General features: G+C 45.6%; 2 protein-coding genes and 3 non-coding genes across 5 annotated transcripts in view; 2 read left to right on the top strand and 3 right to left on the bottom strand.

The window, feature by feature from the left end:
• AURKB (aurora kinase B) overlaps positions 1-1,123 on the top strand; it is a 19,638-nt gene extending 18,515 nt beyond the window's left edge. Inside the window, exons 7-8 of the mRNA XM_006899182.1 lie at positions 596-770; positions 950-1,123. Coding sequence (XP_006899244.1) covers positions 596-770; positions 950-1,123 — 349 coding nt within the window. The remainder of the gene's footprint in view (positions 1-595; positions 771-949) is intronic.
• A 5,409-nt stretch (positions 1,124-6,532) lies between these two features.
• LOC102871574 (chromosome unknown open reading frame, human C17orf59) lies at positions 6,533-7,546 on the top strand. Its single transcript, XM_006899154.1, has one exon. The coding sequence runs from the start codon at positions 6,533-6,535 to the stop codon at positions 7,544-7,546; it is 1,014 nt and encodes a 337-aa protein (XP_006899216.1).
• Positions 7,547-8,896: 1,350 nt separating this feature from the next.
• On the bottom strand, positions 8,897-8,970 carry TRNAI-AAU. Its single transcript has one exon. It is a non-coding gene; the product is annotated as a tRNA-Ile (tRNA).
• Positions 8,971-9,635: 665 nt separating this feature from the next.
• Positions 9,636-9,717, bottom strand: TRNAS-GCU. Its single transcript has one exon. It is a non-coding gene; the product is annotated as a tRNA-Ser (tRNA).
• A 356-nt stretch (positions 9,718-10,073) lies between these two features.
• Positions 10,074-10,145, bottom strand: TRNAW-CCA. The gene has a single exon. It is a non-coding gene; the product is annotated as a tRNA-Trp (tRNA).
• Between the last annotated feature and the right edge of the window lie 744 nt (positions 10,146-10,889).

The raw sequence follows: 10,889 nt of genomic DNA, 5'->3' as shown, positions 1-10,889 counted from the left end.
AAGAACAAACTGGGAGGAGGGTAGAGAGAATAGTGCAACAATGAATGAATGGAAACCCAAAATCTCTGTAAATGTTTATGAAAATTAATAAAATATAGAAAAAAAAAGTGGTATGGTGGAATGGATCTGGGGGGAGGGATTGTATAACAATGAAAGAACCTTTTTTTTTTTTACTTTTCAAAGAGAAGAGTGGACTGGGAGGGGGAGGGGTGGGCAGGGAGAAAAGTGCAACAATGAATGAATGGAAATCCAAAGTTTCTGTAAATTGTCATTAAAATTAATAATAATATAAAGTTTTTTAAAAAATGGTGAGGTTTGCTTAGTAGAGGACAAAGTTCATAGGGTTGCCATGAGTCATCGTGGACTCAATGGCATGTAACAACAATGTTAAGTCCCATCTGGAATTTTGGCATAGCATTAATCATTCACCGTAATCCAAGAAGGCTAAGCTTGTCCATACCACAGTGGCCATCACAGCATGGCTGGACTGCTCTCACACTTTCTGAGGTCTGTTGGTTCCCTGCTGTCAGAGTGCAAAGGAGAGGATATCTGTCCCTGAGACCCCTAGCCGCTCTTCTCTGACTCTGGCACCTAGGAGGAAGACCATGTGTGGCACCCTGGACTACCTGCCCCCAGAGATGATTGAGGGGCGCACACACAATGAGAAGGTGGATCTTTGGTGTATTGGAGTACTTTGCTACGAGCTGCTGGTGGGCAACCCGCCCTTTGAGAGTGCTTCACACAATGAGACGTACAGGCGCATCGTCAAGGTGAGGGAGCTGGCCTGTTGCCTGCCTAAGCGTTATGCTGTCCTCTGGGTCCTAGGTCAGGAGTGGGCAGATGTGATCTGGTAGGGCTCTCTCTGCTCATTCTTTGATCAGTATGGACAGTGAGGGAAATTGTGGCCAGGATGAAACTAATAGGTCCTCCCTTTTCCCTTCTTCTGTAGGTGGATCTGAAATTCCCCACCTCTGTGCCCATAGGAGCTCAGGACCTCATCTCCAAGTTGCTCAAGCATAACCCGGCAGAACGGCTGCCCCTGGCCCAGGTCTCAATCCACCCTTGGGTCCGAGCCCACTCTCGAAGGGTGCTACCTCCATCTGCCATTCAGTCTACCTCCTGAATTGTCTGTCCTTCATGCATTGTATCTGTATTTGTATGTCTATACACATGTTGGGGGTGGGAAGTGCTGTTGGCCTGTTACTTTGCCTTCTAACTCCTTTTTATTTAATAAAGGCTGAAGCTTTTTATACCGGTTTGCATAGATATTATAGAGGAAGAAGCTGTGTCTCTTATGGAAGATGGGGTTAGGGTGCCACACAAGCAGTGGGCATGCATCCCTGCCTCAGTTAATGCCCTGTTTTTTCTGCTGGAACACCTTCCAGACCACTTCCTAGTCGCCCTCAGCAGAGTCCCTGGGTGCTGCAAAGCATTTGACATAGGTTAGAGCTTTGAGTTCACTCAGCAATACCTTGAAAGAAAAGTCTGTTGGCCTGCTTCCAAAAAATCACCCATTAATGCACACCCATGTTTATTGCGGCTTTGTTCACAATAGCAAGGAGTTGGAAACTACCTAAGTGCCCATCAACAAACAAATGAATGGAAAGAGATGCTGTGGTATATTCACACAAGGGATTACTATGCTGCATTGAAAAACCAGGAACTCATGCAATATTATTCAAAATGGGTGACCCTGGAGGACATTATGCTGAGTGAAATATCTCAGACACAAAAAGACAAATACTGAATGGTGCCACTGTTGTAGGATGGGACTGACATCAGGGTTAGGGTAAGACTGAGAAAAACTGGATAAATTATGTATAGTGCATTGAAACAGATGAGGGAGAGAACAGTGTAAAAGCGATATATGATAGGGTATTATGGTTATCACAAGAGTCCAGAATGAAGGTTGCATAGTGGAGTGTACTGAGGGTGGGGGATATTGTATACCAATGAAAGACTTTTACTTTTCAAAAAGAAGAACAAACTGGGGGTGAGGGGAAAGAATGGGCAGGGAGAAAAGTGCAACAATGAATGAATGGAAATCCAAAATCTCTGTAAATGTTCATTAAAATTAAAATTTTTTTAAAAATCACCCGTTAAGCACCTGATGGAGTTCAGTTCTACTATAACACTCACTGGATTGACTTGAGTTGGAATGAACTATATGGCAACTGATTGTTTCTCTACTCACCAGCATGACTAGATGGTGGTGTGGAATGAGGGCCTATTTATTCCTTATTTGATAAAGGTTTTTAGGTTTTAAATTTTTTTTGTATCATAAACCAGTATTAAATTTCATCAAATGCTCTTATGTGGTGAAGTATATCAGTAAAGTTTTTCTTCTATTTTTATCCCAGTTGTGCATGCTGTATGCCTTTCCTGGGGCTGCATAGCAAATTACTACAAATTTGGGGGATTAAAGTAACAAAAACTTGTTCTCTCACAACTCTGGAGGCTAAAATGTCTGAAAGTAGGTTTTTCTGCCAACTATTTCACAGAGAAAGATGTAAAAATTCACAACTACTAGACAATGAGTCAGAATTGACTCAGTAGCAGTGCATATTTGATTAAGGTCCACCGGGATAATCCACCTTGGTCTTTATCTCAACATCCTTAATTACATCTTCCAAAATCCATTTTCCAAAAAGTCTTTTAGTGGTTTTAATTTTGGTGTGCCATGTATCTATACATCACATCTGTTATCTTTTTGTTGTTGTGTACTGTCAAATAGGAACCACCCTATTAGCTGACCCTCCAGCAGGTTTTCAGAGACTTACATGGATAAAGATTGCTCTTGGTGGTAAGGAGTTGCAAACCCAAAGACACAGTTTGAATCCACTAGCTGCTTTGTGGGAGAAAGATGGACAATTTCATGTGATTTAATGCCTCTGAAAATTTACTGGTCGGCCAGCTACATGTTGGTTAAGGATTTCACTCTTTCACCCTATTGCTCCATAAACACATATTGTCTCTGAATCTTTCAGTGTAATTATGTCATGAATGTGGTTAGATGTATTCATTTGACAAGAGTTACTAAGTCTTCTCCATTCCAAGCACTGCCTGGATACTGGAAATCAAAGAGTAAAAGAAAAACTCTGTGCTTGAGAGTTTATTTATCCAGAGTATCAATTTTTAATATGTATAGTAGAGAGAACTTTAAGTGGAGTTACGTTGCCACCCCAAAGACACATCATTTGAATCCATTAGCTGCTTTGTTGGAGAAAGATGGGCTATTTCATGTTATTTAGTGTCTCTGAAAATTCACTAGAGGGTCAGATGACTCCGTTCTGATTTGACAGTAAACAACATAACTGGAGTCCTTGATTGTTGCAGATCATTTAACTAAAATAGGTTGGAGGTTTGAATTCACCCAGCAGTACCTTGAAAGAAAGGTCTGTTGACCTACTTGCGAAAAATCACCCATTTAAAGCCTGATGGCGTCCAGTTCTACTACAGCTTGTTGGATTGACATGAATTGGAAGAATTTTGTGACAATTGATTTTATTGCTTTATATGACTGAGGTGCCAGTCAAGCTGGCTCATGTGGCATTCTATTCCCTTTTTTGTATAACTTTTTGCTAGTTCCTGAAGTTGATTGTCTTGGTCCCATTTGCTCAAGAAACAAAAATTCTATATGTAAGTGGTAGGATTGCTAAGAAGCTCTAGTGGTGTAATCATTAGAGATTTGGCTGCTAACCCAAAGGCTGGGCCTTTCTGCTCATTTTAATCTACCAGTGGCTGCAGTGAGAGAGATGGGTAATCTCCCATGAAATTTACAGCCTCAGAAATCCACTGGAGGGTCAGCTATGAGCCATTTCTAACAGAAAGACAATGAGTTTGAATTTAAGCAAATTTTTAAGTGAGATTTCTGGATCATATGGTATCTCTAATCCCAACTTTCTAAGGAAGTATTCAGCACATATTTTGAAATATTCTTTTTGATGATGAATCAACAATATTTCTTTTTGCATTTCACATGCAAGCAAGATTCTACTGAAGTTTATCCAAAAACGATTGGAATAGCACATCAGCAGAGAACTGCCAGAAGTCTAGACTGGGTTTAGAAGGGGTTGTGTTACTAGGGATATTGTAGCTAATGTTAGATGGATTTTAGCTGAAAGCAGGGATTACCAGAGGAATGTCTATCTGCGTTTCATTGACTATGCAAAGACGTTTGACTGTGTGGATCATAACAAACTGTGGCTGACTCTGAGAAGAATGGGAATCCCAGAACACTTGATCATTCTAATGTGAAACCTATACTTGGATCAGGAGGCAGTCATCAGAACAGAGCAAGGGAACACTGCATGGTTCAAAACTGGGAAGGGCGTAGGCCAGGGATGTGTCCTGTCTCCATACCTTTTCAGCCTGTATGCAGAACAGATTATCCGGGAGGCTGGGCTCTATGAGGAGAAATGTGGGGTCAAGATTGGTGGAAGATCTATAAACAATCTGGGTTATGCAGATGACACAACCCTGCTTGATGAAACTGAGGAGGACCTGAAGCTCTTGCTGCAGAGGGTCAAGGACAGCAGGCTTCATTATGGATTGAGGCTCAATGTCAAGAAGACAAAGATTCTCACCTCTGAACCAATTGGCAGCATCAGGATGGATGTTGAAGGGATTGAGATTGTTCACAGCTTTAGTTTGCTTGGCTCCACAGTCAACACTTGGCACCAGTAGCGAGGAAATAAAAAAAATTATTGCAATGGGAAAGTCTGCTGTTAGGGACCTCTCCAAAGTACTGAAGAGCAATGATGTCACCCTGGAGACTAAGGTGCATCTGATACAGGCCATGGTCTTTGCAGTCACTTGCTATGCATCAGAGAGTTGGACAATGACCAAGGAGGGTAGAAGGAGAATTGATGCCTTTGAGCTGTGGTGCTGGAGAAGAGTATTGAGGGTACTATGGACTGCTAGGAAAACAGATTCATCCTGGAAAGGGTTAAACCCGGTGGCTCCTTGGAGGCAACGATTCTAAGGCTCCATCTAAAATACTTTGGACATGTTGCAAGGAGGAACAGGTCCTTGGAGAGGGACATCATACTTGGGAGGGTGGAGAGATAGCGCAGGAGGGGAAGGCCCTCTATGAGGTGAATTGATTCAGTGATTGGGGTAATTGGGATGGGTGTATTGAAGACATTGTGATTGGTACAGGAGAGAGCAGAGTTTGGGGCTGTTGTACATAGGGTAGCTATGAGTCACAAGTGACTCAACAGCACATAACAACTCTAGGCAAAGTAGATCATATAGCCAATGTCAGCTCATTAACGTCCAGGTATTGATCTTTATGCATTCCATTTCCTTTTTTTTATTTTCCAGTTCTCCTAGATTCATAATTCATACAATTCATCTTCCAATTAGTTAATGGATGTTCACACTTTTTTCTCCTCATTTTGAATTTTGCCAAACCAGCAAATAAAGGTCTCACCCTGGGTAAAAGCTTTATTCCATCCACATCATTAATGCAGACCCAACTTTGAGGAGTCTACAACTTAAGGATTGTAAAAATATCACAAAACATAATGTGAATTCATTATTTAATGGAAAACCAATTTTCTCTGTAAACTTTCACTCAAACCATAGTAAAAAGAAAAGGAAAGAGCATCCCCTATAGAGCCTAATTTCTAACTCTGCCCACTTGGGGTCACCATGAATATGGCTACCAAAAATTACTATTAAGAAGTTATGAAAACTGATTATTTGATTGACTTTGTATGAGATGGATTGATTAGTAACTGGGATGGGAGTGGGTGCGGTTGGTTCATGATAGAGCAGGATTCAAAGCAGTTGTACATAAAGTATCTATGAGCCGCAGGCGACTCGACGGCACTTAACAACAACAAAATATTTTACCCGAAAAAATCGTAGGGCATAATATAACTTTCCTGGAGGAGAGAGACTCAATGTAGATAGGGGTAAGAGAAAGAGGACAAAGTGGCACAAAGACCGCTGAACCCAGAAGCTGGCTGTGACAACCACCATGAGTCACTGCCAGTTCCTCCGCCAAATCTGTCAACCGAGGACAACGGAACGAACTAATTTCCTATTAATTTAGTTTTAGTCCTTCTTTATCAACAAGATGCTGTTGAACCAATGGTCCAATCAGGATATACTATTTCTATCCGAAGAACCTCTCTAGAAACAGCATGTCCGAGTTTGCTTCTGTAATTGTAGGCGGGACAATTGTGGGACGAAAATATCTGGGTCCCGCCCCCATGGGACTCTGGTATTTCAGGACCTTCGTCTTTAAGATCCGCCTCCTCAACTTTTCGAAGGGGTGGGGCGACGAGTGCAGCTGTCACCTCCTTCTCTCCACCTCTTTCGCTCTCACGTGTGTTTGGCAGTTCAATAACTGTCCTTCTTCCGGGACTTTCTGTTGCCTATAACCAATCAAAGTGCTCTTCCTGTCCTTACCATTGTCAGCCTGCAGCCAATCGGCTCATTTCTACAACGCCCCTTAAAGGCGCCGCCAACCCCTGGCGAACCGGGGCGAACCAATTCTTTGGTTCCGGCTCCGACCTGCAGTATGGAGTCGTCCCTGGGGCGACCTGGTCCCGAGGTGGACACCCGAGCTCTAGGGAGACACCAGTCCGCGGTCTGCAGCGGAAGGCCCTGCCTTACGCCCTCTGAGCCACCCTCAGACCTCAGGCTGTCCAAGAAGGAAGAGGCCGACAACGTTGGGGGCGCGAGCCGCCACCCCAGGGCGTCTCTGAAGACTTCGAGCTGCAGCGTAGACCACCGGTCGGAACGCGAGGCTCGGGAGGAGGACGAGCCTAGGCCTCAAGCGACGCCGTCTGTTACTGGGAGCCGCCGAGGAGCTCCGGGTCATTGCCAGGACCCTAATCCAGCGGAGGTCGAGCCTGCTTCCGAGAAGGTCTGCCGTCGAGGGATCCCCGGAGCCAGCGGGGTGAACGCTGAGCAGGAGGACGAATACCAAGAGGCTGCGGCTGCCGGTAGGACTGGCCGCTCGTTCTCCAGCCGCCTCCAGGACAGCCGTAGCCTGGACGGGCTGAGCGGCGCGTGCGGCGGCGCCGGCGCAAGCGGCGGGCGCCGCGCCACTATCTCTAGCGCGCTGGAGCTCGAGGGCACCGTGAGCCGCCACGGCGACCTCACCCACTTTGTGGCCAACAATCTACAACTCAAGATCCGTCTGAGCGGCGCCCCTCCACCCTTGCTTCCTGCCCCTGCGCGGCCCTGTCCCACGCCCGCACCCACTCCGGCCATCCCGCCCATAGACCCCGATGTGCTTCGGGACCTGGAGCGTCTGAGTCGGGAGCTGGGCGGCCGGGTGGACCGTCTGCTCCGCGGGCTGGGTGGAGCGGTGCAGGAGCTGACAGCGCTAAGCGTGGGCTGCATCCAGACCTATCGCGACGCCGTGGACTCCTTAGGTGAAGCTGTGGATATGAGCATCAAAGGCATGTACACCCTGCTGGCACGCTGCGAGGAGCTGGAGCGGGCCCTTCAGCCGGTTCAGGGACTGGCGCGCCAAGTCCGAGACATCCGACGCACACTGGAGGTGTTGGAGGCACTGTGCAAGTGACCAGGGGCCAGGAGAGGCCAGGCCTGATTGGAATAGGGCCTAACAGGAGCCCTAGTGGGAAATGTCTCGAGAGCGGAGACCTCTGTGTGGGAAGCTCTTTCAGATGCTGGCGCCTAATGGGCCTTAGGCAGTTGTACACGGGGAAGTCTTGAAGGAAGAGATGATGCTCTGCTTCTATTCATTTGGCCATCTGTAGTTACCCTTTTCTTCACTCCTCTCCTTCCTAGCTAGAGCACTATCATTAAGAAACCGGGGTTTTGTATCTCGGCTTGAAGGTGAAGATATGACTCCCATATGTGATCAAGAGAAGTGGGACAGAGGTGATCCTACCCCCACTCTGGCCACCCTGACTCCAATGGCCACATCTCAGGTGCCAGCGGCTTTGGGAGCTGAATAAGCCTTGGCCACAATCCATACAGAAAGGGATGCTCACCTGCAGATAGTTCTCCTGTTTCTGTGCTGGTAAATATGCTACTCCCCAGCCAGAATCAAGGTGGATCTAGGAGGAGTGCATCTCATATGAAGGGGTGAGGGGGAGGCGTCTCCCTCCTCTCAGGGTTCAGGTAGAATTGTTGCTGGTTTTGAAGCCCATCTGTTGTGGAGTGTTCTAATCAGTTTGGCTTTCTGAGTTTCGTGGAATTAAAGTGCTGCTGCTCCTAAGACTGAGGCTGTGTCTGTGTGGGGTTGCTGGGTTGGTGGAGTCTGAGGTATGGATGGGATAGGGTGGATCTTGGGGCGGGGTGAAGGGAGAGGGAGGTGGTGGTGGGGTTTGTGCTAGAAGGGGTAAGACACAGTTCCTGATCTTAAGCAGCAAGATCTAAGGGAGGCACAAAACATAGATAATGACACATTTGGGCCCAGAAATCTACTAAGAGAAATGGAAACAAGGAACTTCCCAAAAAGAAAAGCAAGGGATCTTCTTAAGCCCTGAAGTGAGCAATCGGAATAGAAAGAATGGGTCTAGAAGACCAGGACCACTTATCAGTGCCTTTTCTGGCTCCATTTTCTACACTCTGTTGGTCAGTGCTACATTTATGATTGAAAGCTAATAATTGTTCTGTGTGTGTGTGTGTGTGTGTGTGTGTGTGTGTGTGAGTGCACCGTCAAATCACATCTGACTGGTATATTGTCTAGTTCTTGCAGTCTTCTGTTTACATATATAGCCTTATGGTCAAAAACTTTTGGAAAAGGAGATAACAGAAGTCCATTTCTTTTTATGATCTACCACATTGTAAAGCTGAATTGAAACCAAATATAATTCAATTTTGTGTTAACCCTGGGGAAATGATGTTCCCTAGACAGTTGCTTGTTTCCTAAAGATAACTGGCCGTGCTTTAAAATAACAACCTCTGGCCCGTACGGGGATCGAACCCGCGACCTTGGCGTTATTAGCACCACGCTCTAACCAACTGAGCTAACCGGCCACTACTGAAGATTAGAGTAAGTACAGTACTATAAAAGACACATAATTGATGAAGCCAATAAGCCCAGAAATTTCACAAACGATATGTTTTTCTAACCATGCATAAAAATACTGCAGAAATAAACTCGCAGAGCATGTAGATAAATAAAAGCCACTAAACAGAACTAATGTATATTGTAATGTATAACAAGCCTTGAATGTGATGTTTGGGAACAGCAAGATTCACAAAGCTATTACAGCCACCCTGAAGGTAAAAATGCCTGCAAACTCCTGGATTTCTGGAGAGGGTAATGACAGTCGTGCGAGTTGGAGAAAGAAAACTATACGTCACCTGAGGTCATTTTGAAGGAGAATTAGGAAGCTTTCGCAAAATCCTACATAACAGAGTCACCGCTGGTATTTGACTCCAGGATCTCCTGCTTACTAGACAGGCGCTTTAACCAACTGAGCCAAGGCTCCGCTTCCGTAAATATTCTCACCTTGTTTCATTGGCGGAGGTGAGTGCCATGGTACATCAACGTGATAAAGAATTCTTATTTCTGGATATTTTGCCTATTGGAGAATCAAGTGAGTAAGATTAAAAATCACAGGTTAAGACCTGCTAAAGTGATCCAGAACTAATGAAAGAAGGTTGTAAAATCAAATGCAGATAACTGAAACTGCAATCGACGAGGATGGGATTCGAACCCACGCGTGCAGAGCACAATGGATTAGCAGTCCATCGCCTTAACCACTCGGCCACCTCGTCTACACATTCACTCTCCTCACTCCCTTCTCTGGAGTCTGGGAACTTGCTCCTGTCTAGCTGTGGCCAGCATTTTTAAACTCAAGGAGGTTTTCTCTCGAGCTCACAACCTCCCTTTCGAATCTGAGAAATTTGGATCGTAAGACTATTCTCAGCATCCTGGCTGTCCGCCCGTACTGAAATCCTGGAAATACCTCCGCTAGTTCATGGTGTTCCTCTGACGGTGCAGCCAGGGAACTTTGCGGTAAAACTCGTACTTCCTTTTCTTTACTGTTTGTTTCTTCCTCTGTCGCTCTGGCTTGTGCACAGTGGAAAATTAGAAAATTTAAGTAAATGACGAAACCAAAGTTAAAAATAACTGACCCCGACGTGATTTGAACACGCAACCTTCTGATCTGGAGTCAGACGCGCTACCGTTGCGCCACGAGGTCAGCCTACCGAGTTCTTAGACAGGTCTCCCTATGATTATTGGGCAGCGAGGGCTAGCTAAAGTCCCGGCAATGGAAATGTGAGAACGGAGGTTCTTCTTACCCTCTGGAAACAAGGAAAGCGGTGTTTCCGTTCTAGCTAGCCCTGGTCCAGTGCAGGTGAGGAGAAGCAAAGGAAGCTGACCGGCCGCTGTTTTAGCAGCTTCCGATTTAGCCGTCCTGCAGAACCCTAACCCTAACCCCGATCCCCAAGTCATGCAAAAAACAGATGAGTGGGCCTGAGCTGGTCACCAGGGGGACCCAGAGTTCCAAGCTATCAAGAAGCGGACGAAGTATAGACACGAAGCCTCATGTCGTGCCATTGCCCAGGGCACTTGGGGTGCGAGATTAACTCCACCACCAGTGCGTCTTCCCCCTGTCTACACAGTGAAATTTCTGCTGAGTCTTGCAAAATGGCCACCCACAAAGCCACAGGCTCAAATTCTGATTTAAACGGTCCAGTTGTGGACCTTGGCATTGATATTTTTTTCTTATCACGTGTGGTTAAATGTACAGATCTTATGCACCCCCATGTTTATTGCAGCTTTGTTCACAATAGCAAGGAGTTGGAAACAACCTAAATGCCCATCAACAAACGAATGGCTAGAGAAGCTGTTGTATATTCGCACAATGGAATACTATGCTGCATTAAAAAACAAGGAACTCATGCAATATTATTCAAAATGGTTGACTCTGGAGAACATTATG

The sequence above is a fragment of the Elephantulus edwardii genome, unplaced genomic scaffold (genome assembly GCF_000299155.1).
Source record: "Elephantulus edwardii isolate Elephantulus edwardi_28Jun2011 unplaced genomic scaffold, EleEdw1.0 scaffold00246, whole genome shotgun sequence".
NCBI classification, from domain to species: domain Eukaryota; kingdom Metazoa; phylum Chordata; class Mammalia; order Macroscelidea; family Macroscelididae; genus Elephantulus; species Elephantulus edwardii.
This window is presented reverse-complemented; position numbering and strand designations above follow the sequence as displayed.

Excerpts from the sequence above, each read along its gene's own strand:
- LOC102871574 (XM_006899154.1), top strand. The coding sequence starts at position 6,533 with ATGGAGTCGTCCCTGGGGCGACCTGGTCCCGAGGTGGACACCCGAGCT.